Source organism: Podarcis tiliguerta (assembly GCF_965153285.1).
Source record: "Podarcis tiliguerta genome assembly, chromosome: 18".
In the NCBI taxonomy this organism is placed as follows: Eukaryota; Metazoa; Chordata; class Lepidosauria; order Squamata; family Lacertidae; genus Podarcis; species Podarcis tiliguerta.
Genome location: NC_139551.1, coordinates 10,044,279 through 10,069,842, shown reverse-complemented (window position 1 = coordinate 10,069,842; position 25,564 = coordinate 10,044,279). Strand labels below are relative to the sequence as shown.

Sequence of the window (25,564 nt, the reverse complement as noted above, 5' to 3'; positions counted from 1 at the left end):
CCTTCCTTCCAGAACATGTTATTTGAAAGCATTCAGGAGGGGAAGTACGAATTCCCTGACAAGGATTGGGCTCACATCTCTTTCGGAGCCAAAGACCTCATTTCCAAACTGCTGGTCAGGGATGCCAAGAAGCGCCTCAGCGCAGCCGAAGTTCTCAAGCACTCGTGGGTGCAAGGGGTAAGCACAGTGGGGGGGGGGCAGGCGGGAGGGGTTCATTGATTTGGGGTTAGGGTGTTTTTCTGTTTTTTTGCAGCCCCCAATAAATCTGTCCCGTTTTCTCTCTGCATGAAATGAGACATGCCTTTGGTTCATCTAGTTCAGCATTGCGTACACTGACTGGCAACATCTCCACAGAGATTCAGGCAGGCCCCCTCTGGAGAGGGACTTAACCCGGGGCTTTCCCCTGTAAAGATTCCCTTGGCTAATAAGCAAGCCTGCACTTACCGTATTTTTTGCCCTATAGGGCACACCGGCCCATAAGGCGCACTTATTCTTTGGGGGGGGGGAATAAAGGGGTGGAATTTATTTCCCCCCCAAAGAGCAAAGAAGCCATGACAGTGAGCTGGATGGATCCCGCTCGCTGTCCTGGCTTCGTTTTTAGCCTTGGGGCTGGGGGTCCGGGAGCAAAGGCGAGGTTGCGCAACCTCGCCATTGCTCAGGGAGCTTGCGGGGATGGGGGCAGGGGAAGCCCGAGCTTCCCCTGACCCCAGCCCCCAGAACGGGCTGTTGCCCACAAGCCTTACAAGCAAGGACATCTGTGAGAAGCATGGGGTTCGCTCCAGAGTGTGCCCCGTGCTTCGGGCTGCAGGCTGCTGCCCACAAGCCTTGTGAGCCTGGCAGGAACTCCCGCCGTGCTCCCAAGGCTTGCTGGTAGCTTCCTGAAGCCTGTATTCGCCCCATAGGACGCACACACATTTCCCCTTCATTTTTGGAGGGGGAAAAGTGGGTCCTATAGGGCGAAAAATACGGTAACCGATATTGCAGTTGGGGCAGAGGTCCTTTGCCGTCTCTGTGGGCAATTGGGAACTATACATAAAGAGCCTAGTTCTTAACAGTTCTGCGTTTAACAAGTTAGCCTCTGGGAGAAAACCATCACAATGAGGATGCATAATCAGAAGCAAAACAGAGGATACCTGTCTGATCAGGATTCACAGTGTGGGCTTGAAATCTCTGGTGCTCTAGGTGGCGCTGCGGAGCTATCTGAAGGTTCCTCAAACCCTGCCTTTTTTAGAAAAAATAATTTTCCATTTAAACATACCGTATTTTTTGCTCTATAAGACGCACCAGACCATAAGACGCACCTAGTTTTTGGAGGAGGAAAACAAGAAAAAAATATTCTGAATCTCAGAAGCCAGAACAGCAAGAGGGATCGCTGCACAGTGAAAGCAACAATCCCTCTTGCTGTTCTGGCTTCTGGGATAGCTGCGCAGCCTGCATTCGCTCCATAAGATGCACACACATTTCCCCTTACTTTTCAGGAGGGGAAAAGTGAGTCTTAAAAGAGCAAAAAATACGGTATATAATCTCATCATTATTATCCACTTTGGCTCTTTAGAGCCTATCAACTTCCTTCCTACCCACCTCTTGGATTTCAAAGTTAACCTTTATATCATAGCATTTTATATATTTTTCAATTCTAATAAGGCTCATCACAAAATACCTCAAAGTTTAAATAAATATAGAAAGAAAATCTCATTACAGATCTTCAGATAACCCTACTAGTGGTCTTAATTGCATACAATGAGCTTTCAGGTGTTGAATAAATTGACTCCAGTCTTTTTGGAATACTTGATTGGGCTGGTTTCTGATTTTCCCCATTAGCTTTGCCAGTTCCGCAAAGTCCCATCATTTTCATCTGCCATTTTTCTTTCGTTGGTACTTCTTGTTGTTTCCATTTTTGGGCTAAAAGGGGTTTTGCCGCTGTTGTTGCATACATGAACAGTCTTTTATCTTTTCTTGGTATCTCTTCACCTGCTATACCCAGTAAAAAGGCTTCTGCAAAAGACTACAAAAGACTTTGGATGTAATATTCAGTTAGAATCTTGGGGAAGGCTGTGGAATGAAGGTATTAAATTTACTGCACGTAGTTCGCTTAAAGAAAATGTGATGAAAATGATGTATAGATGGTATTTAACACCATCAAAACTTGCTAAAATGTATAGGACAAGATCTAACGAGTGTTGGAAAGGTAAAGAAAAGGAAGATATCTTTCACCATTTGTGGTGGACTTCTAAAAGAGGTGAAGGCTTTCTGGGAAATGATATATCATGAGTTAAAGAAAATGTTTAAAAACACTTTTGATAAAAACCCTGCCTTTCAGATAAAATTTAGCAGTGTGAGAAAGTTGTACCTTAGTAAATTTGCGTTTTCCCCCTCCCTGCTTTTGGGTGTGGGAAGTCGCAGACCAGAGTTGCCCAAACTTGGATCTTTTTTGCACTACAACTCCCATGATCCCTAGCTAGCAGGACCAGCGGTCAGGGATGGTGGGAATTGTAGTCCGAAAACAGCTGGAGGCACAAGTTTGGGAAACCTGTTTGCAGACAGAAAATAATATTATATAATATTAGCTCTCACGCTCTCTCTCGTTCCTTTTTTTCTTTTCAGTGGGCTCCGGATAACACTCTCCCAACCCCAATCATTCTTCAAAGGTAAGAGGAAACCCCTGAACCTCCACCCCATGATTTTGAGCCCCTGTGGGGAAAATTAAGGGATTCTCAGGGCCCCTTTCCATTCTATAATTCTATGACTGTTCTGCCTCCACAATAGGGATGGATAATACCTGGTTTTCAACATCGCGATATATCGCCAGCTAAATGTCATGACGCAGGTGGCGCTGTGGGTTAAACCACTGAGCCTCTTGGACTTGCCGATCAGAAGGTTGATGGTTCGAATCCCTGGGCTGGCCACATGACCCAGAATCTGTCTGCGGACAAATGCTGGCTCCCTCGGCCAGTAAAGCGAGATGAGCGCCGCAACCCCAGAGTCGTTTGTGACTGGACCTAACGGTCAGGGGTACCTTTAGCTTTAAACGTCATGATACACCGATATATCACAATGTCTGAAATAAGGATGGAGCCATGTAGATGCCTTGGCTGGCTTCACAGTTTCCGCCATGTTGTGATTTTTGCATAGCACACACGTAGGTAAAGGACCCCTGACCGTTAGGTCCAGTCGCGGACGACTCTGGGGTTGCGGCGCTCATCTCGCTTTATTGGCCGAGGGAGCCGGCGTACAGCTTCTGGGTCATGTGGCCAGCAGGACTAAGCCGCTTCTGGCGAACCAGAGCAGCGCACGGAAACGCCGTTTACCTTCCCACTGGAGCGGTACCTATTTATCTACTTGCACTTTGACGTGCTTTTGAACTGGTAGGTTGGCAGGAGCAGGGACTGAGCAACGGGAGCTCATCCCAGCACGGGGATTCGAACCGCCGACCTTCTGATTAGCAAGTCCTAGGCTCAGTGGTTTAACCCACAGCGCCACCTGTGTCCCTAGCACACACATGCGCCCATGCTAAACAATACATTGCCAGGTCAAAAATTATGAAATCAATATCGTGATATGGGCTTGAAACCGGTTTTGGACGATATATTGCCCAGCCATACTTCACAGTTGGAGGCACCAATGTTTCTGAAACCCAGGTGCCAGAAGCCACAGGAGGGGGGAGAGAGCTGCTTTTGTGTTCGAATCCCGCTTGCGGGCTTTGCATCTGGTTGGGCCCATGAGAAGAATAGAAATAGAAATAGAAATAGAAATTATTATCTATACCCCGCCCATCTGGCTGGGTTTCCCCAGCCACTCTGGGTGGCTTCCAACAAAGTATTAAAATACAGTGGTCTGTTAAACACCAAAAGCTTCCCTAAACAGGGCTGCCTTCAGATGTCTTCTAAAAGTCTGGTAGTTGTTGTTCTCTTTGACATCTGGTGAGAGGGCGTTCCACAGGGCGGGTGCCACCACCGAGAAGGCCCTCTGCCTGGTTCCCTGTAACTTGGCTTCTCGCAGGGAGGGAACCACCAGAAGGCCCTCAGTGCTGGACCTCAGTGTCCAGGCAGAACGATGGGGGTGGAGACACTCCTTCAGGTCTACTGGACCGAGGCCGTTTAGGGCTTTCAAGGTCAGCACCAACACTTTGACTTGTGCTCGGAAACGTCCTGGGAGAAGAAGATGCTAGGCTTTGCAGGGGCTGCTGGCCTGATCCGGCAGGTCTCCTCTTCTTTCCTAAACACGCCCCCCCCCCCCCGTTCTCCGCAGGAACAGCTGTGCCAAAGAGCTGACGTCCTTTGCGGCCGAAGCCATCGCCGTCAACCGCCAGCTGATGCGGGACGAGGAGGCGGACGAGGCTGCCGTGGAGTCGCACTCCCCCATCATCATCAAAGCTACCTCACGCTCCATGCAGCTCTCCCCGCCGTCCGAGTCGAAGCTGGCCAAGCGGCGGCAGAAGACCAGCATGGCAAAATTGGACGCCAACCAGCATCTGGTTACCCCGTTGGTCCTGGTGGGGGATCACATGTGAACGCTCCCCCCCCCCCAGCTGCCTGTACATCCCCATTCCCCCCCCCTCCCCAATTTTGGACAATATATCTATATATGTATACTGTTTTTGATAGCTAGGGGGGGGGGAAGAAAAGCAAGATCAGAACCCTCTCTTTCAAGTTGGCTGGATTCCAAGGATCTATTATCTTCTTTTTTCTTTTCGTTTTGTATTGTTTCCTGGTCTTGTTTGAACACTGGCTTCTCTCGACTCTCCCCCCCCCAAACACTTCTCCCCCCTTTTTTTCCTTTATAAATCTCTCTTAAAGGAAAAAAGAAAAACCAACTTCCATATTAACTCACCTATAATTTTTTTTTATTAAACTCCCCCCCCCCCAAAGGTTGCATTTTGACACATGTGTAATATATTTTCGCTTTTTTAAAACAAAAAATAAATGGATTTCCCCGCCCCCAACTCCCTCCTGCGTCTTTGGAAATACCAGGTTGACACGCCCCCCCCCCCCCCCGGAAAAGCTTAAAAAAAAAACCCAGGCTACTGTTAACTCTGTTTTCTGTTGCCTCTTTTTATACTGTGAAAATATTGGGGGTTGCGGGGAGGCACACCCTTAAAAGTCCTCAACTTTTTAAAGGTAGCATTTTAAGTATTTGGGTGTATTATTCCTTTTTTTCTCCCATCTCTCTTTTTTTTAATGTGGCTTTGCTGTTTCTCTCCCTCCCTCCCTCCCATTTCTAAAAAACGTTTTGTTTCATTTTCAACCTAACGGAATTCTAGAACTGAAAACACCAGCTGCGGTTTGAGGGGGTGTGGATTTAGGTTTTTGCCCCAGAAAGCATTGTGGGCGCTTATGGGGGGGGGGGTGTCGGGTTTGTAAAGATCCATTTGATTGGGGTGGTAATCGTGGGCAGAGTCCTTCCCTCCCCCCCCCCAATACACCCCCCCCCCGAGAGCTGCCAATTCTGTAAGATTTGGGGTGGGTGTGTTTTGGGCTCTCCGGCGGTTGTCCCAAGAGAGCCGGCCCGGAGTATCAAGGGGGCCGTTCTTGTCCACCCCCCACCCCTGCCCCCCAAAATAACACAGCCCATTTTGTTTCAAACCCAGGTCCCCCCTATTTCTGCGGGGAGGAAAGAGATTGGCGTTGATCAAGATGGATTTGTCGCTGCCACCCCCCATCCCAAAATGGGTTTGTTTTGTCTAATGGAAAAGTCACTGCAAAAAAACACAACAGCCCTGAAATTTGCACATCCCGGCGCCACTGGGCTCCAGCTCCTGTCCGTGCTAAGCCAGCTCAGCTGATGGTCAGGAGGAAGGTGGGCGTTGTGTATCTGGGGCAACAACTTCTAGAGCCACGTTTCCCAAATTCCAGCTGTTCTTGGACAACAACTCCCATGATCCCTGTCTAGCAGGACTGTTGGTCAGGGATGATGGGAACTGTAGTCCCAAAAACAGCCAGAGACCCAAGTTTGGGACACATTGTTCTAGAGGGTCTGTTTTGGGAGGTTCTGGGTGGGGGCTGTCTCTTGCTGTTTCCCGTCCGTTTTGCGGCTGTCCCTCTCCGAGCGAAAAGTTTGGTCTGGTTCAGAGGGGGGGGGTCTTTGCTTGGGGTGGGTGGTCTTGCCTCTCGTTCCTCCATGCGAGGGTGTCTGCGGGGAGACCCTCTTGCCAGCTTGCAAGGTCATGGCATAGCTGTGCCTAAACCCCAGGCCCTTTAAGTGGGGCTGGGGCGGGTGCCACCCTCTTCCCTCCTTGCTGGGTGGGTGACGGGCGATGGGACCCTCTTTGCGTTGTGCAAAGCCCTCTGTCCTGCGATGGGACGAGGCAGAGCTCCATCTCCAGGACACTCTTCAATAGTTTTCAAACCATTTCTAGACCCCTTTGGAGGTTGTAGCCACAGACGAGCGGTTTCAAATAAAATTTGAAGAATTGCCCAGTGGGCCCAGGAATGACAAACCAGCACTGGCGGATTCTCCCTGGTTTGTTGTTGTTTTCTAAGTTCGCTTTATTTCAGTGTGGCAGGTTAGCCCCCCGGCTGTTTAACTTGCTTAAAACTCCTGTCCGGATATGCATATCTGGAATTTTGATAGGATTGTGTTATCAGAGTGATAATTTCTTCTCTTATTCTCTCTCCCCCCCCCCCCCGACTTAAGAAATACTATGCAATAGTTGTCTAGGTAGAGATAGATGATAGCAAAAAAACTTGTTTTTTTTTTTAATTCTTCAGGTAACCCTAACTTCCAGCGGTGGGTGTGAGAGGCGTAATTTGGGTTAGTTTGGCTTGACTGGTCTACTCCTCCCCTCCCACTTTGGATCCCCGCCCCCAAAGAAAACCACAAAAACTGAACACGGTATCTGGGGTTGTGTCCAAAGTCATTCATACTTGCAGTTAGACCGATTGGCATTGATTGACCTGTGTAAGTGCTGTCCATCAATTTCAGTGGTTCTGCTCAGAGTATGATTCCACTCCCCACTCCATCCCGGCTGTGAAATTTATTGTCGCTTTCTTTTCATGAACATTCAGCATCTAGCAAATGTCCTTTCAAGGGGGATGGGGGGGTCAGATTGGGATGTGAGTTTCACTGTGTAAAGTTGGTGAGAGAGTTTCTTTTTTTTAAGGGGTGGGGAACCCCTTTATCTTTCTTTTTAAACCTTGTTTTACATCACATTTTGTTATTTGGTTGTAGAGCTTCATCTTAGGGTAAGAAATACTTGAACATCGGATGGCTGTGCACCAATGCCGGTGCCTTTTTGTCATGAAAGCTGTCTCAAGGCTGCGGGTGACGGCTGTGAGATTGTTTTGGTGTGTTTCACCCTTCCAGGGCAAGAAGCGAAAGCAACTCTTTGTCTCTGGGACTGAGAGTGGCGGTTTCTATGCTGCTTTTGCTTGCAAGAGCATTCGCAAAAGATCTTGCAAGGTTAGCTTCAGTTCCTTGGGTGGAAAGAGGGGAGATTCTCTCCCCCTTTCTCGGCTGTAAGCAGCAGATATTCAGATCTATTTGGGACTGCTTCCCTCTTTGGGCTTATTTTACCTGTCCTAAAAAATTGTGGGAATTGCCAACTTCTGAGGGCATAGAGTCCTCTTGAATGTCCTCGAGATCCTGTACAGTTCCCAGCAATTGGGAGCCACAGTAGATGTGCAGTTCCCAGGATGCCCAGGATTGGGACCCACAGTAGATGCACAGTTCCCAGTGCCCGCAGTACTGGGAGCTACAATGGTTCAGAAACGGGTTTTAACGTTTGCAGTGGCACCGTTAAAATGATAGCTGATTTCTCCCTGGGGTGGGTTGTTGTTTTTTTGCGGCAGGGGCAGGGTGCCGGGCGTACCTTTGAAAAACAGCATACCCTTGTTTTTAAAAGCAGATCTTTTGAGCACAGGAGCGCTACCTGTGGCTTTTTCTGGGTTTTGCCTAAGCCCACTTATTCAGTACTACACCAGTACTGCGCATTTAATATCTCAGAAACACATAGTGGTTTCTGCAGTAGAAGTTGCAGATAGGTAAGTTGGTCTGCAGCCGTGTCGGTTCCTCCAGGAACAACGTGGCCCTCGTTTTCCGCTGACCCTGTTCAGGCGGTGGCAACCGCAAGGTCTGCGAGTGATCCTCGTTGCTTCCGAGAGGGCCAGATAATTTGTATGGGATCATCTTCTTCTTCTGCGTTAGTGATCCTGTTTTGGGGAAGGTGGGTGGACAAGCGCCCCCCACCCCACCCGGTTCATTACTGAAGGGCCAAAATTCAGGAGTGCTGGAAACTCCCTCAACAACAAGCCCATGTTGAGTTGTCGACTCGCAGGGTTGTGGTTAAGCTTGTGTGGTTTGGCTTTCGAACCAAAGTTCTTTGGCAAGAACCACTCCCTTCTCTTTTTCTCTTCCTCTCTTCAAATAAAGGGGACTTCTCAGGATAATTTCAGCGTGTGAAGGACTGCTCAAAGGTTTCCTTTTCCCAACTTCAGTCTTTTTGACTTTTGCCCGACGCTTAATGAAAACAAAACGCCAGAGAGTGTGCATCATTGCGCACTGTTGCAGAATAAAATGATTTGGAGCGCTTTAATGTGGCGGTTCTTCGCTCCCCCTTTGTGCTTATATACCTTCATATGCATACCCTCTCTGGCCAAGGGTGTGCATTATTTTGTGTGTGCAAGCGGGCAACGTTCTAGGATCGCGCCACCACAAAGTACCTGGATTTGGTAGCAAGCCAGCATTAGAAATCATTCGGCGTAATGGAATCAAATCCCATAATGGAAGTTTAATCAAGTCCACCTCTTCTCTCCTGAGTGGTGAATGACTTGCGTCTTTGTGTTTGGGTCTGAGCGTCGCTGAAAGTCGACTCTTCCCGCTCCCCCAATTTCTGATCGGATGATTGTTTTGTGGCTTGAAAACGCCAGGCGATTGTGATGGTTTGGCACGTGGTCCTTTTTGTTTCTTTAAAGAACTGCTGTTGTGAAGACGCAATCTTGCCTGCCCATTCTTGCATTGCCAAGTCAGATCAGGAACCCAGCCTTGCTTGGTTGGGGTTGGCTTTTGCCAACATAGTGATGAGCTCCCCCCCCCCCCCACTCCCCATCTTGCTTAAACTGGGGAGGTAAGAAGTCCGATTCAGTCCTAGCGGGGAGACACAATAAATTGCATTGAAAACAACAGTTACGGCTAACTTGTCTGGTTCCCATTTCAATGGGGTGAGTCGTGACTAGCAAGTGAGCTGGATTTTCTCCCCATGCCCCCCCCAAATATATTTAGGCTTTTCATATATGTGTGTTGAAATTTTGTTTCTGTTTAATGGTTATTCTCAGGACGTGGAAAAAAACCTGATCCTTCTCCTTACTCCCGCGACCGAGCACCTTTTTGTTTGTGTGACCAAAACTGGTGGTGCTTTTGATTTCTTTTTCCCCACCGCTCAATTCAGAGATAAAACGTGTGTTTTCTTCCTCTTCCTTTTAAGGCTCCCTGCCTCCCTTCTTTACTGGGAAATAAGTCTTCCTATCATACAGTCTCACACTACAATACACACCAAAGCTTAGATCTTTTAACATGCAAGGAATTCTGGGCTTTGGAAATGGGGGTCCGGCGAACCTGTGACCTTCTACTTGCTGACCACAGGTTCCCCTTAAATCCTTGGATTTAAGAATACCCTTTATTGGACCGCCTTGAAGTAGCCGCCCACAACCCCCCTGGTTTGGAAGCCGGAAGAGTTTAAACTGAGTTCAAAGTTACTTCTCCCCCATGGAGATATGAGGGACCTCTTGTCTCTATGATGGGGACTTAATCTAGTGTACCCTTTTGACATCATCTTAACCAGCCTTCTCAAGGTTGCTTTCCAGGTATACTATCTTTGGTTTGCGTTATTCCCCCCCCCCCCCAAGTCTTTAAACTGTGCATGGATTTTTAACCCTTATCTTGCCAAAGTTCTTAGTTTAAACTTCTCTTTCTTCCACCAGTCCCCCCTACCAAAATGTTTTTCTTTGTTAAATTCTTTTATCGGGAAGCATATTTTTTTCCCTGTACCTCCTTATTATGAGTTGTATTAACTGCAAATTTGAGGTGGTGGTGGGAATGTCATCGCTTTAAACGACGTCTCCTTCCTCTAGATTTTACGTTTCCTTGGATGTTGGTTAGCAACATTTTACTGTGAAAATCTGTTCCTTTTCACGTCCTTTTTTTTTTTTTTTTGCGGGGGTGGGATTCAGTCCAGGAGAAATATTTTCCTCTGGTTATCAGAAAGACTGCCAAAGGTTTTGTGGAGCTTTTAAATTTAAGTTTATTTTATTTTTTTGGGACATGCAGTCACCTTAACGTACTGTTGGGGACTCTTAATGAGCAGGAAGTCCTTCAGAAAGGGACTGGTTTAAAAAAAAAAAAAGGAGAAATTTAAAAAAGAATAAAAAAAGAGGAAAAAAACTATAAAAATATATAAAAAATAAAAACTTAAGACAACAGCAACCAAGCACTTTATTAACTGATACAGCTTGATGGAATTTTTTCCTTCGTAACACCTTGTTGATGCCAGAATTTTTTGTATTCTGTTTTGTAAGAATTTAATAAATGCATTGAAACACATAAACGAATTGAATGTTTTTGGAGTTGGAGTCTGTCTGTTTTCAGAATATAAATTTTAAAAATGCTACTTAAGGCCCCCCATACTTCCCAATATCCTCTTAGAAATGGTGGAACAACAAGTGACATACCACAATGTCTGCAATAAGGATGGAGCTATACAAGGGCATTGGCTGGCTTCACGGTCTTCACCGCATCATGATTTTTGCAATGCACACACAGACACATCATGATTAGCAATACATTGCCAGGTGAAAAAATTATGAAACCGCTATCACGATATAGACTTCAAGGTATTGGACGATATATCACCCAGTCCTACGGGCAACTAGCATAGCTTTTATAAAAAAAATGGGGCTGATATATAAATGGAAGCCCAGCCAGTAATCTGGCTGCTGCATTTTGGACCAAAGTGAAGGTTCTGAATTTACTCCAAGGGCAGCCCCACAGACAGTGTGTTGCAGTAGTCCAGACTGGAAGTTGCCATGGAGTCCATTCACCTAGTCATCTCTCTAGCAACCAGTTCACCATCATTAAAGAGAAGGGTCAGCAAGCATCCGGGACTGGAAGCCCTGTTCATCATCATCATAATAATAATAATAATAATAATAATAATAATAATAATATTTTATTATTTATACCCCACCCATCTGGCTGGGCTTCCCAAGCCACTCTGGGCGGCTTCCAAAAAAATATTAAAATACTGCAATACATCAAACTTTAAAAGCTTCCCTAAACAGGGCTGCCTTCAAGTCTGGTAGTTGTTGTTCTCTTTGACATCTGGTGGGAGGGCGTTCCACAGGGAGGGCGCCACTACCGAGAAGGCCCTGTGCCTGGTTCCCTGTAACTTGGCTTCTCACAGTGAGGGAACTGCCAGAAGGCCCTCGGAGCTGGACCTCAGTGTCCGGGCTGAACGATGGGGGTGGAGACGCTCCTTCAGGTATACTGGACCGAGGCCGTTTAGGGCTTTAAAGGTCAGCACCAACACTTTGAATTATGCTCGGAAAGTTCAGAGAAGTTTTTTATGTCTGACCTGACGCTTTATTATTTTTAATATTTTGCTGGAAGCCAGCCAGAATGGCTGGGGAATCCCTGCCAGACGGGTGGGATATAAACAATAAAATGATGATGGTGATGACGACGACGACGATGACCATAGGAGTTGAGTGGATGCAGCTGCGCACCACTGCTATGGTGGTGTGGTTGTTACACAGATCCTCCCCCTGTGATGATCATTGCTTGGCCTCAGGTAGCATGGCAAAAGTGTAGCAGGAAACCCCCCCCCCATCATTCAGTTTGTACAGACTTCACACACACTCACACTCACACACTACATACGCTACACTTCTGTTATAAATTCATAGAAAATCAACCATACATCAGATTTGCACTGTTCCACTTTTATTTTACTCCATGAAGGAAGGGCTACAAAATGGGGAAGGTTTGATACAGGCCACCATAATCGCTTGAGCATAGCAGCACATCCACAGGAGCCCTGCCCAGTTGCTATGCCAACCCTGATGGTCCTAGACAAAAGACCATCAACTACACTACAGACTGCATACAGGAGTGGATTCAACACGGACTATAACAAAAGAACAGTGATTGGATTCCCCCTCAGGGGCAGGAAACTGCAACTACCTTTGTCTTCAGAAAATGACTCATGGGAGGGGGAAAGAGGGGAACCAGCCAGGTGACAGGGCACTCAGGTTACCACCACAACTCCTCCCTCAACCCCTCCTTTCTGTAATGTATGCATGATGTTTCTGGGGGTGGGCTTGACCTAGAGGAGGGGAATTTCAAAAGTTTTTATAAGGTCTTGCACACCATTTTTCTGTCTCTTTCCTCTCTCCTGCGAGTGAGGGGAACACCCTGCTGCAACAGTACAATAAAGGCCAAGCCTACAGGCTGGTGATTTGCTCCAATTTACTCTGGTTGGTGTCTTTACTTTTTGTCCAAGGGAGCCCTCGGATTTTTCCAGTAACAAAAGCAAGACCAGAGACAGGAGCAGTGTGGCTGCAGTCTTTTCCCCAAGGGCATATCTGTTGCTCACGCGAAGCCCGGTAGGTGGGGAACTTCAAGCCTTGGGGGTGGGATGCGGCTCTGGGGGTGAAAAACCACTGCGTTAGCCAGCACTGAATTTTATACGCCGCCCATCTTGACTGGGCTGCCCCTGCCGCTCTGAGTGGCTTCATTCCCGGGCTTGTGGCCGCTGTCACCTGCTGGCAGCTTCTAGGAGCCACAGGTGAGAGCTGAGTGCTGGTGGGAACCAAAGGTGGACAAACTGCTCCAGACGGAGCAGGATGTGTCTCCCGCCACCAGAGGTACATTACACATTGTTTAGTTGTGTCTGACGCTTTGTGACCCCGTGGACCAGAGCACGCCAGGCACTCCTGTCTTCCACTGCCTCCCGCAGTTTGGTCAAGCTTCGAGAACACTGTCCAACCATCTCGTCCTCTGTCGTCCCCTTCTCCTTGTGCCCTCCATCTTTCCTAACATCAGGGTCTTTTCCAGGGAGTCTTCTCTTCTCATGAGGTGGCCAAAGTCTTGGAGCCTCAGCTTCAGGATCTGTCCTTCCAGTGAGCACTCAGGGCTGATTTCCTTCAGAATGGAGAGGTTGGATCTTCTTGCAGTCCATGGGACTCTCAAGAGTCTCCTTCAGCACCACAATTCAAAAGCATTCGGCGATCAGCCTTCTTTATGGTCCAGCTCTCACTTCCATACATCACTCCATACACCCTGGTTAAATCATCTCAGGGCCATGAATGAATGTCAAGGTAACCTTGGGAGCCAGTGTGGTGTAGTGGTTAAGAGCGGTAGTCTCGTAATCTGGGGAACCGGGTTCGCGTCTCCGCCCCTCCACATGCAGCTGCTGGGTGACCTTGGGCCAGTCACACTTCTCTGAAGTCTCTCATCCCCACTCACCTCACAGAGTGTTTGTTGTGGGGGAGGAAGGGAAAGGAGAATGTTAGCCGCTTTGAGACTCCTGAAGGGGAGTGAAAGGCGGGATATCAAATCCAAACTCTTCTTCTTCTTCTTGGGACAGTTGCCACCTCTTGGCGCAACCTACCCCACAGGGTTGTTGTAGGGGGTAAAATTAATTGTGTTGGTGGCGGCAGGTACACAGCTTTGTACAGCTTGCTGGATAAATGTCAGACAAGCCCTGTAGCATGATCAGACCAGAGACTCATCTGCTCCAACAACATACAGCCGTTGACTATATGCTTGGATACAGCAGTTGTCTATATGCTTCTGGGAAACTCAACAGCCGGGCATGATCACCTTGGCAACCTCCCTGTTCCTCCTCCCCAGCGACCGTGATTCTCAGGAGTATCCCGCCATCATGCCTAGCAGCCTTGGATAGTCAAAGCTTCCATACAGGTGAGCAAGAGGCCTGGGTTATAAATAAGGCAAACGCAGCTAATTCAGGCACATTTCGAAAAGAGTTTTTGCTTTCTGGTTTTTTCTCTGTGACTCACCTCTTTAAGTCTGATCTTTTGATGTTTGCGCTATAAGTATCTTTTAGGACCCACCCTATTCTTGCAACTACAGTCGTACCCCACAAGACGAATGCCTCGCAAGACGAAAAACTCGCAAGACGAAAGAGTTTTTTGTTTTTTGAGTTGCTTCGCAAGACGAATTTCCCTATGGGCTTGCTTCGCAAGACGAAAACGTCTTGCGCCTTTTTCTTAAAACCGCCAATGCATTCCTATGGGAAACCGTCAATGCATTTCCTATGGGAAACCGTGCTTCGCAAGACGAAAAATTCACAAGATGAAAAAACTTGCAGAACGAATTAATTTCGTCTTGCGAGGCACCACTGTAGTATTTTTTTATATTGAATTGTTGAATATATGCAAGCTACCCTGGGACGTTAGAGTGACGGGCGGGTAAGAAACCAAATAAATAAAACAATTATGTGCAATATTAATCCCCCCCCCATGTTTTCACAATGACCTTCAAATCAGATCATTGCATTGGTTCACGAGTTGACTTTCCACCCTCATCCGCAGTGTTTTTACTCAAACCTTTTCTACTGCATTATATCGTTATTGCAAAAAAATCCTCTATTACAATTATTTTGCCATTTTTCTTCCATTGCTTTTCTCGAATCCTGCCCACGATTTCATTTGTCTGCAATGCTTTCCCAAAGTCCATGAAAGGCCTTTATACTTCTATGAAAAGTTCATCGTTTTCATATCATATCGAGCAGTACATGTGAAAAGGATCTAGGAGTCTTGGTTGACCACAAACTTGACATGAGCCAACAGTGTGACACGGCAGCTAAAAAAGCCAATGCAATTCTGGGCTGCATCAATAGGAGTATAGCATCTAGATCAAGGGAAGTAATAGTGCCACTGTATTCTGCTCTGGTCAGGCCTCACCTGGAGTACTGTGTCCAGTTCTGGGGGCACCACAGTTCAAGAAGGACACTGACAAACTGGAACGTGTCCAGAGGAGGGCAACCAAAATGGTCAAAGGCCTGAAAACGATGCCTTATGAGGAACGGCTAAGGGAGCTGGGCATGTTTAGCCTGGAGAAGAGGAGGTTAAGGGGTGATATGATAGCCATGTTCAAATATATAAAAGGATGTCACATAGAGGAGGGAGAAAGGTTGTTTTCTGCTGCTCCAGAGAAGCGGACACGGAGCAATGGATCCAAACTACAAGAAAGAAGATTCCACCTAAACCTTAGGAAGAACTTCCTGACAGTAAGAGCTGTTCGACAGTGGAATTTGCTGCCAAGGAGTGTGGTGGAGTCTCCTTCTTTGGAGGTCTTTAAGCAGAGGCTTGACAACCATATGTCAGGAGTGCTCTGGTGGTGTTTCCTGCTTGGCAGGGGGTTGGACTTGATGGCCCCGGTGGTCTCTTCCAACTCTATGATTCTATGATTCTATATCTTAATTTCACTGTCAGCTTTCTGCTTAGTAATAAAACCATTTACCTTATTTTTCTCTCTGCCTTCAAGAGAGATGGGGGGGGGGGTGATGTCTTTAGTACATTTGGAGGGGTTTTTGTTTGTTTGTTTTGTTCATTACCAGCAAACTTGTGCTTACCAGAGGGCTCACCCATGAATCACAAAGTTTAAAAAGAAACTGTCCAAAGGAAGCTGAGTTGGGCACAAAGATTAGATGTCAGATGGGTGTCTTTCACCTCTCCAAATGGCAAGGAGAGCCTCTGGGACAGCGAAGAACTGTTGACAAATCCGCTGAAAATAACCCTCCGTAATCACATAGAAATCTGCATCTTTGCAGGGTTGGGCTGCCTTCCTTAACCCTTAAGTCCGATCTATTCATTCGGGTGCTGGCTTGTTCCATCCCTGGGCTCAGGAGAGGAACATTGCAGAACTGCGAGAAGATTCCCAGCGTTATATTGGAATGATTCACTGTTCCTAAGTCTTGCCCCTTCTTCCAATGTGCCTCCGATGGAAGGGGGCGCTTCCTTAAAACGCCCCTTTGCTCCTAGGGTGGCAACAACTCTGGAGGTGGTAGTTGCAGAGGCGACACAGAAGGACAGGTAATCTTATTTATTTCATAATGCTTGGAAAGCGCTCTCGGCGATGCACACAAACAAAACGGGGGACAAAGCACCTCCCTCTGGGAGGAGGAAGAACAATGGATGTCAAAATAAGGGGGAGCGGCGACACAAAAACACTGCACGCTGTCTAAAATGGCATGAGAAGCTTCGCTGAATCGTGGCTGTGAGATTTTGTACATCAAGTAATAGGGAAGTTAACAAGGCTTGCTCCCAAGTGAAATGTATGCATAGGGATTGCAACGTAATAGTCCCTCTGTGTGGGGGGGTGGGGGGGCCACTTGGCAGGTCCAGATTTATTTTTACTTATGTTTTTAATCTGCATGCAGAAGCTAGCTCTCCTTTACCACGTCTGTTCATCCTGTGGTCTGCAGCAACCTCTAGTGTTCATTTGGTGTGTTTCTTTAATGAAGGAAGGATGACGCTCCCATTACATTTCCTTTCCACTGTGGAAATTTCAATGCACTATGCAAAAAAAAAAAAAAAAAAAGAGAGAGAGACATCACCTTGCCAACAAAGGTCTGTATAGTTAAAGCTATGGTTTTCCCAGTAGTGATGTATGGAAGTGAGAGCTGGACCATGAAGAAGGCTGATCGCCGAAGAATTGATGCTTTTGAATTCTGGTGCTGGAGGAGACTCTTGAGAGTCCCATGGACTGTAAGAAGATCAAACCTCTCCATTTGGAAGAAAATCAGCCCTGAGTGCTCACTGGAAGGACAGATCCTGAAGCTGAGGCTCCAAGACTTTGGCCACCTCCTGAGAAGAGAAGACTCCCTGGAAAAGACCCTGATGTTGGGAAAGATGGAGGACACAAGAAGAAGGGGATGACAGAGGACGAGATGGTGGGACAGTGTTCTCGAAGCTACCAGCATGAGTTTGACCAAACTGCAGGAGGCAGTGGAAGACAGGAGTGCTTGGCGTGCTCTGGTCCAGGGGGTCACGAAGAGGCGGACACGACTAAACGACTAAACAACAACATGCATTGAAAGCTGTATCAAACTATTTAAAGCGGTTATGGCTTTAAAGAATTCTGGTAACTGTAGTTTTGATGGTGGAACAGGCTCCCCTGCATGGTGGACTCTCCTTCAATGGAAGTTATTAAGCAGAGGGTAGACAGCCACCTGTCAGCATAGGAGCCAACTCCTAGGGACTGAGGTCCCTTTGCCCCCCCCCCAATAAAATATTTGAGGGATCTGCCCCCCCAAAAAAGTTGAGGTGAGTTTCCATTCAAAGTATGTGTGTGTGTGATGTTATGTGATTATGTGGGGTGGAGCTCATCTCCCCTGCCCCCCAAAAGGACAATATTTTATTCAAGTTGGCACCCCTGCCTAGAGACTCTCTAGCTGAGATCCCTGCTTCACAGGGGGTTGGACTAGATGATGCTTGGGTGTCCCTTCCAACTCTAAAGATCAGGAAGAACTTTCTGACAGTCCAAGTTGTGGATCGTTCTCCCTTGGGAGGTGGTGGATTCTTCTTCCTTTAAATTGGAACCAGTGAAGATCCTAAGTGCCTGGAGGCAGTTGGAGGATGGATGGCGGCTAACGGATTGAGGTTGAATCCTGACAAGACAAATGATGTTTTGGGGGAACAAGGGGTGGGTGGGACTTCCTGGTTCTGAATGGGGTAACTGTGACCCTAAAGGACCAGGTGCACAGCCTGGGAGTCATTTTGGACTCACAGCTGTCCATGGAGGCACAGGTCAATTCTGCATCCAAAGTGGGTGTCTGCCAGCTTGATCTGAAACCCTCCCGGCCTGCTCTGTGTCTCACCAGAATGGTCCATGCTCTGGTTTTCTCCCGCTTGGACTACTGCCATGCGCTCTCTGTGGGGCTACCCTCGAAGGTGGCTCAGAAATGACAACTAATCCAGAATGCAGCAGCTAGACTGGTGACTGCCAGAGGCATACATATATATATATATATATATATATATATATATATATATGAATATAAGTCTCACTTTCCCCCCCAAATTCTGACTGTGAAAAGTTAAAGTGTGGCTTATATTAACGACCTTACGGTATGCAGCCAGGAGCGCAGGGCAAACAGTGCCAGGAGCACCGCAAAGTGGTTGAATCGCACACCTGCCCTGTGCATAGTCCCCTGCCGTCTCCCTCAAAGCTGGGAGGGGAGAGCCCCCCTCCAATTTTAAAGGTGCGGCTTTTATTTGGGCCAGTATGGTACCACGGGTCCTAAAGGATCTTCATTGGCTCCCAGTATGTTCCATACGTGACCTTTAGAGCCCTAGACAGCCTCGGTCCTGTATACCTGAAGGAGCGTCTCCACCCCCATTGTCCATCCCGGACACTGAGGTCCAGCACCGAGGGCCTTCTGGCGGTTCCCTCCCTGCGAGAAGTGAGGTTACAGGGAACCAGGCAGAGGGCCTTCTCAGTGGTGGCGCCCGCCCTGTGGAACGCCCTCCCATCAGAAGTCAAGGAGATAAATAACTATATTTCAGAAGACATCTGAAGACAGCCCTGTATCGGGAAGCGTTTTAATGTTTGAAGTTTTTTTGTGTTTTAATATTCTGTTGGAAGCAGCCCAGAATGGCTCGGACAACCTAGCCCATGGGTAGGCAAACTAAGGCCCGGGGGCCGGATTCGGCCCAATTGCCTTCTAAATCTGGCCCACGGACAGTCCGGGAATCAGCATGTTTTTACATGAGTAGAATGTGTGCTTTTATTTAGAATGCATCTCTGGGTTATTTGTGGAGCCTGCCTGGTGTTTTTACATGAGTACATAGCTGTCAACCTTCCCCTTTTTTGCGGGAAATTCCCTTATTCCAGCACAGTTTCCCACTGTTTCCCGCTGCTATCACGGATTGTTAGATATCCGGTAAACTGTCCCTGGGACAGGTGAGACTGCTGATCCCTTATTTTCGAGGCTGCGGATCCCTTATTTTTGAGGCCGCGGATCCCTTATTTTTGAGGCTGTGGATCCCTTATTTTCGAGGCTGCGGATCCCTTATTTTCGAGGCTGCGGATCCCTTAATTTTGAAATCTGAAAGTTGACAGCTATGCATGAGTAGAATGTGTGCTTTTATTTAAAATGCATCCCTGGGTGATTTGTGGGGCATAGGAATTTGTTCATATAGTCCGGCCCCCCACAAGGTCTGAGGGGCAGTGGACCGGCCCCCTGCTGAAAAAGTCTGCTGACCTAGCCAGATAGGCAAATGTATCAAGAACAGAGTCGTCATCGTTATCATCATCAGCACCATCATCCTTCCCTGACGGTTTCTAAGCAGAGGTCAGGGATGCTTCAGCTGCATTGGGAGGGGTGGCTAACACCCCAGAGGACAGGATCACACTTCAAAATGACCTTGACAGATTAGAGAACTGGGCCAAAACAAAGATGAATTTTAACAGGGAGAAATGTAAAGTATTGCACTAGGGCAAAAAAAATGAGAGGCTCAAATACAAGATGGGTGACACCTGGCTTGAGAGCAGTACATGTGAAAAGGATCTAGGAGTCTTGGTTGACCACAAACTTGACATGAGCCAACAGTGTGACGCGGCAGCTAAAAAAGCCAATGCAATTCTGGGCTGCATCAATAGGAGTATAGCATCTAGATCAAGGGAAGTAATAGTGCCACTGTATTCTGCTCTGGTCAGACCTCACCTGGAGTACTGTGTCCAGTTCTGGGCACCACAGTTCAAGAAGGACACTGACAAACTGGAACGTGTCCAGAGGAGGGCAACCAAAATGGTCAAAGGCCTGGAAACGATGCCTTATGAGGAACGGCTAAGGGAGCTGGGCATGTTTAGCCTGGAGAAGAGGAGGTTAAGGGGTGATATGATAGCCATGTTCAAATATATAAAAGGATGTCACATAGAGGAGGGAGAAAGGTTGTTTTCTGCTGCTCCAGAGAAGCGGACACGGAGCAATGGATCCAAACTCCAAGAAAGAAGATTCCACCTAAAGATTAGGAAGAACTTCCTGACAGTAAGAGCTGTTTGACAGTGGAATTTGCTGCCAAGGAGTGTGGTGGAGTCTCCTTCTTTGGAGGTCTTTAAGCAGAGGCTTGACAACCATATGTCAGGAGTGCTCTGATGGTGTTTCCTGCTTGGCAGGGGGTTGGACTCGATGGCCCTTGTGGTCTATCCCAACTCTATGATTCTATGATTGCGCGTGGGAGGGGGGGGTCAGACTGGATGACCCTGGGGGGTCCCCTTCCAACTCATGGGGGCGGGGCGGCCTTTTAAGCGGGGCCTCCGTCGCTGAGACCGCCCCCGCCGCGCGCATTTGGCCGGGGTCAGACTGGATGACCTTGGGGTGCCCCCCGCCCCCGCGCGCGTGTCTTTGGCGAACCCTCCCGTCGTCACGTCTGAACGTTCCCCGCCTCCCTCCTCCTCTTTCCCCGCCTCCTCTTCGCCCTTCTTCCCTCCTCCTCCTCCGCCGGCCGCCGCCCCTCGCAAAATGGCGGCCGGCGCCGGGCCCGTGGCGGGCGGAGGCCTCCCGCCGTCTTTTACCTCAGCCGCGGCGTCGCCTCAGCAGCAGCAGCCGCCTGCGCCTCCTCCTCCTCCTCCGCCTCAGGCCGGCCCTCCGGCGGCAGCGGCGGCGGCCTCCTCTTCTTCTCCCCTCACGCACAACCACCGCGTCGGGAACCCTCTGCCGGCCTCGTCGTCGTCTTGTCCGGCGGCCCCGGCGGTGGCGGCCGCTGCTTCTCCCGCTTCGCCGTCGTCCTCGCCGCCTTGCCCGTCCCCGCCCGCTCCCCCGCCGCCGCCGCCGGCCTCGCTAGGCCCCCGCGAGCCGGCCTACAACTGGCAGGCCACGAAGCCGACGGTGCAGGAGCGCTTCGCCTTCCTCTTCAACAACGAGGTGCTCAGCGACGTCCACTTCTTGGTGGGGAAAGGCCGAGCGGGGGCCCAGCGCCTCCCCGCCCACAGGTAGGAGGAAGGCGACCCCCCCCCATGTTGGAGGGCCGCCACCCCCACCTCGAAAAGGGTCTGGGGGGGTCGGCCCCCCTGGATTTTAGCCACGTCGATAGTGCAGAAGCAGCCCCCCATTTTATTCACGTCGGAGCCCCCCTGGTTCCCCAGACCCCCCCCCCATGTTGGAGGGCCGCCACCCCCACCTCAAAAAGAGTCTGGGGGAGGTCGCCCCCCCTGGATTTTAGCCACGTCGATCGTGCAGAAGCAACCCCCCCCCCGATTTTATTCACGTCGGAGCCCCCCTGGTTCCCCAGACCCCCCCCCCATGTTGGAGGGCCGTCACCCCCACCTCAAAAAGGGTCTGGGGGGGTCGGCCCCCCTGGATTTTTAGCCACGTCGATCGTGCAGAAGCAAACACCCCCCCCCCCCCCGATTTTATTCACGTCTGGTTGGGGGCAGAGGAGCGTGGGCGTAGCCAAGCCCCCCCCCCCATATAAATAAATAGAAATCAATGGAAATGCATAACTTGACTGAGGTTCTGCGCCCCCCCCCCCCCGTGATAAGAACCCACGTAAGGACTCTATGGATAAGGGGAAAAGGGCAGGTTTTGTTTACAACACACCCCCCCCCAATAACAAATCCGCTTAGGAGCCCCCCCCAAATATCCCATGCCTTTTTGAAATGGGGAGCAGGGGGTGGGGGTTGTTGTTGTTTATGTACTTGGGGGCAACCCTGTCGGATGGGTGGGGCGCAAAGAAAGGACCACGGCATTAGCGTTTTTATGTTGTGGTTTTGTGTTGCCAGTCGCCCCCAGAGCTGCGGGAGTAGGCGATGTGCAAATTTAATGAATGAATGAATGGATAATATATTTGGGGGGGGGGACGTGCACCCACCCACACCCAAGTCAATGGGCATTGCCATTCAGATAGTGTGAGCGCACTACGTCTTGTGGCCAGTTATACAGGGCAGGGCTTATCTGCCTCTCCCCCCCCCTATTTTATTCAAGTTAGCACCCCTGGTTGGGGGGCAAGTAGGGAGGGACAAACCCCCCCCCCCACACCGCTGACCTACTTAAAGGGGCGTGGAAAGAGGGGAATGGCCATGGGCCTGTTATCAGAGCCATGGGCCTTTTTCAAGGGGGAGGCTGAGAACAGTTAAATTTGGAGGGCTCTTAAGGCCAAGTTATTATGGGGGGGCAGGTTACAGTGGGGTTTTGAGTATGATTGGGGGGTGGAGAGAACTGTGCTGTACACATACCCCCCCCCCCGTTAGGCTGTCATTCATTGGATGTGATGGACTTGGCTGTTCTTTATACCGGTAGTTGTTGTTTGTTATGAAAATATGGGTAAAGTTGGGGAGAGGGGGGGCAGTTGTGGGTCCGAGAGAGGGGTGTGTGTGTGTGTGTTTGTGACGGGTAGGGCAGCTGCTGGAGGCTTTTGCTGCTGAGAAGGGCTGTGGGGTGGAAGGGGGCTTCATAGGGACAAATGGCTGTGCAACCCGCAAGGAAGCATCTGTGGGATGGGGTTTAAAGAGGATGCTGAAGGTCTCGGGTTCAATTCCTGACATCTCCAGGTAGGGCTGCGAATATTCCCTGCCTGGAATCCTAAAGAGCTGCTGCAAGCCAGTGTAGGCCCTACTGAGCTATAAGGCTGGTTCTTAGCTTGCTATGAGGTCGCAAATGCATCCTTGCTGGACTGTGTTGTTGTCTTATGCTATTGATTTAGTTTTTATGAATTATGGATCTCACTAGGATTTATCAGATTGCATTATGCTGTGGGATTATATTTAATGGGAAGCAGACTAGAAACAAAATGAGTTTGCTTATTCGCAGCTGGCTTTCCTGATGCACCTGCAGGCAGAGCTGTAAGCTAGCAAGGAGTGAGCTCCAATTCTGGCATGTTAGAGGCTCTGAGTTGTGGCTGGTTACACACTTACTACCCAAAACTAGGGGGAAACTTGCCCTGGAAATATGACACCATAATTCTAAATTACCTAGGTCCACTGATAGATTTATTAGGAGGGCGCATTCAGAAAGGCCCCAGGAAAGATGCAGCCAGTCTGCGTTCTGCTTGCTTGCTTTCGTTACAGAACTATTTGTTATTGGGCAGATAAATTTGTTGATTTCGAACCACAAGGATGTTCATTCTGAGCGTCTGGTTGTTCCTGGCTTTGGGCAAGAAAAATGATCCGGGCTTCAGGTGGAATGGATTAATTTCTACAAGCGTTTTACGTCATGCGTTCTCAGAGCAAGCATGTCTCCTAATTGGTGGCTGTAGCAGTTAAAAGCATATCTGTTTGCAAATAGAGCTTTTGTAGAGCCCAGGAGCGTAATAAAAAAACCCCATCTGATCTTGCAAGTTCCTGTGCCCTTTTACACTATGGAACTGACACCTACTTAGTGTCAGGGCAGCAATTGTGTTCTGAAAGGTTTCTGACTGGTTCTCTCTCCCTCTCCCTCCGCGTGTTAAGGACACTAAGCCAGACCATTGCCTTGAAGGTGGAGGGTCCAGAACTTTGCAGAAGCGAAGGCTGGTAGCTGCACATGGCAGATGCATGTTGCTCCCGTGTTTAGATGAAGTAAAAGCCTGTTGGGTTTTACTTAAGTTCTTAATGCAGTCTAAATATCCATAGCTTGCACTGTAAAACAAACAAACAATTTATTCTGCCATTAATTACAATGCTTGAATTTGGAAGTCATGTTTTTATTCGTGCTTCGTTCTTTTATGTTGAAAAAACACCTTTTGACAGCCTGTTTGAAGGGACGCGGGTGGCGCTGTGGGTAAAACCTCAGCGCCTAGGACTTGCCGATCGCATGGTCGGCAGTTCGAATCCCCGCGGCGGGGTGCGCTCCCGTCGTTTGGTCCCAGCGCCTGCCAACCTAGCAGTTCGAAAGCACCTCTGGGTGCAAGTAGATAAATAGGGACCGCTTACCAGCGGGAAGGTAAACAGCGTTCCGTGTGCTGCGCTGGCTCGCCAGAGCAGCTTCGTCACGCTGGCCACGTGACCCGGAAGTGTCTGCGGACAGCGCTGGCTCCCGGCCTATAGAGTGAGATGAACGAACAACCCTAGTTTCTGGCAAGACTGGCCCGTACGGGCAGGGGTACCTTTACCTTTACTTTTGAAGGACTAAAGAGCGTAGTTTTCAATACATTTGTGTAACATCCAGGTATCACATGGTTGTTAGGGTGCCTGATAAGTTGATAACAACCACAATGTAAATAAACCTGATCTAAGTCTGTTCCTTTTTTTTTAAGCATCGTTTTTATTACTCTGTTGTGTGAGCTGTGCACCAGAGGTTCTGAGGAGGAAGACTAACTTCAGGGCAGCGCACTGTGCAATACGGTTATAGCAAAATCTTAATTTGTGGTTCTTGTTGTGGGGAATGGACGAGATTCAGAGTGCAATCCAGTCAATGCCGGAACCCTCTTGTTTGTTCTTTCCAAATGTCAGGTTTGTGCTGGCTGTGGGCAGCGCGGTCTTTGATGCCATGTTCAATGGCGGGATGGCTACAACGTCCTCCGAGATAGAACTACCCGACGTGGAACCGGCTGCTTTCCTTGCTTTGCTGAAGTAAGCCCCCGCTTCCTCAGGAGGAACACAGTTCTCCAAAGAAACACAGGCAATCATTCTCCAAGGGCTGGATTCTAACAGCGGAGCGCTTGCTTCCCTTCTGCTTTTTTAAAATGTATTTTTAAAGCCACTAGCTCTCATGGTTATCTAGAAATTTTGGGGGAGGATTCTCAAGACGCCAAGCCTTCAGATCTTGTGCAACACCTTAAAGTGGCCTCCTGCCCCACAGCCGGCCTTTGCTTTTCTGTTGAAGTTCTTTTTTCCATCTCCCTCCTTCTTGTAAGTCCTTGAGCAGATTAAACCCTTTTCCCTTACGAGGCAGCAGGGCTGTGCTTCTGAGACCTGGGCAGCCTTAAGAGCCCGGAGATTTGTCTTTAAGTTTGTCCCTTTACCACTGGGCCTGCCTTCGCCAACATGGTGACCTCCAGGCATTGGTTGGGGCTGATGGGAGTTGTAGGGACCCCCAAGGGTCTCCCAGACTGACCCCCTGCAGTCCAGGAATCTCAACTAAAGCACCCAGGACACATGGCCAGCCAGCCTCTGCTTAAAAATCTCCAAGGAAGGTGAGTCCACCACCTCCCTAGGGAGACCGTTCCGCTGTGGAGCAGCTCTTAACATCAGAAAGTTTCTCCTGCTGTTGAGACGGAATCTCCTTTCTTGGTTCTTTGGTTTGGGTCTTCCCCTCCAGAGCAGGAGAAAGCAAGCTTGCTCCCTCCTCCAGGTGACAGCCCTGAGATATTGGAAGATAGCTCTCATCTCTTTTCTCAGTCTCCTCTTTTCCAGACTAAACATGCCCAGCTCTCTCAACCGTTCCTGATGAGAGAAGCTCCCTGATTCATCCCATGGCATCAGAAGCCGGGGGAGGGGGGGGAAGACCCTGAGTCTGAAATCCTGGAGAGCTTCCAGTCAGTGTAGACAATACTAAGTTAGACAGAACCAGTCTCCTGACTCGGTATGAGGTAGCTTCCTGCTTTACTAGAACGGAGATTTTTGTGCATGAGAGAGTTTTAATGAACATGTTTTTGGCTGCAGTCCACAAGGAGTTTGTTTTATTTCATTA

General features: G+C 48.8%; 2 protein-coding genes and 2 long non-coding RNA genes across 7 annotated transcripts in view; 2 read left to right on the top strand and 2 right to left on the bottom strand.

Moving 5' to 3' along the window:
* MKNK2 (MAPK interacting serine/threonine kinase 2) overlaps window positions 1–10,537 on the top strand; it is a 45,190-nt gene extending 34,653 nt beyond the window's left edge. The window contains exons 12-14 of the mRNA XM_083421716.1: window positions 13–177; window positions 2,605–2,648; window positions 4,249–10,537. Coding sequence (XP_083277842.1) covers window positions 13–177; window positions 2,605–2,648; window positions 4,249–4,510 — 471 coding nt within the window. The 3' untranslated portion in view covers window positions 4,511–10,537. The remainder of the gene's footprint in view (window positions 1–12; window positions 178–2,604; window positions 2,649–4,248) is intronic.
* Window positions 9,367–20,585, bottom strand: LOC310668669. Its single transcript, XR_014506777.1, has 2 exons — window positions 20,533–20,585; window positions 9,367–11,102 (listed from the first exon to the last, which is right to left on the bottom strand). It is a non-coding gene; the product is annotated as an uncharacterized lncRNA (long non-coding RNA).
* Window positions 15,647–25,564, top strand: part of BTBD2 (BTB domain containing 2) — a 25,567-nt gene continuing 15,649 nt past the window's right edge. Inside the window, exons 1-2 of one of the 4 annotated variants that reach the window (XM_083421658.1) lie at window positions 15,647–16,046; window positions 24,385–24,504. In XM_083421658.1, the coding sequence (XP_083277784.1) occupies window positions 15,955–16,046; window positions 24,385–24,504 (212 nt within the window). In that variant the 5' untranslated portion in view covers window positions 15,647–15,954. Of the gene's footprint in view, window positions 16,047–20,455; window positions 20,950–24,384; window positions 24,505–25,564 lie in introns of those variants that run through there. The other 3 variants (XM_083421657.1, XM_083421656.1, XM_083421655.1) reach the window with 3 other exon arrangements.
* On the bottom strand, window positions 22,654–24,165 carry LOC310668673. Its single transcript, XR_014506781.1, has 2 exons — window positions 24,039–24,165; window positions 22,654–23,672 (listed from the first exon to the last, which is right to left on the bottom strand). It is a non-coding gene; the product is annotated as an uncharacterized lncRNA (long non-coding RNA).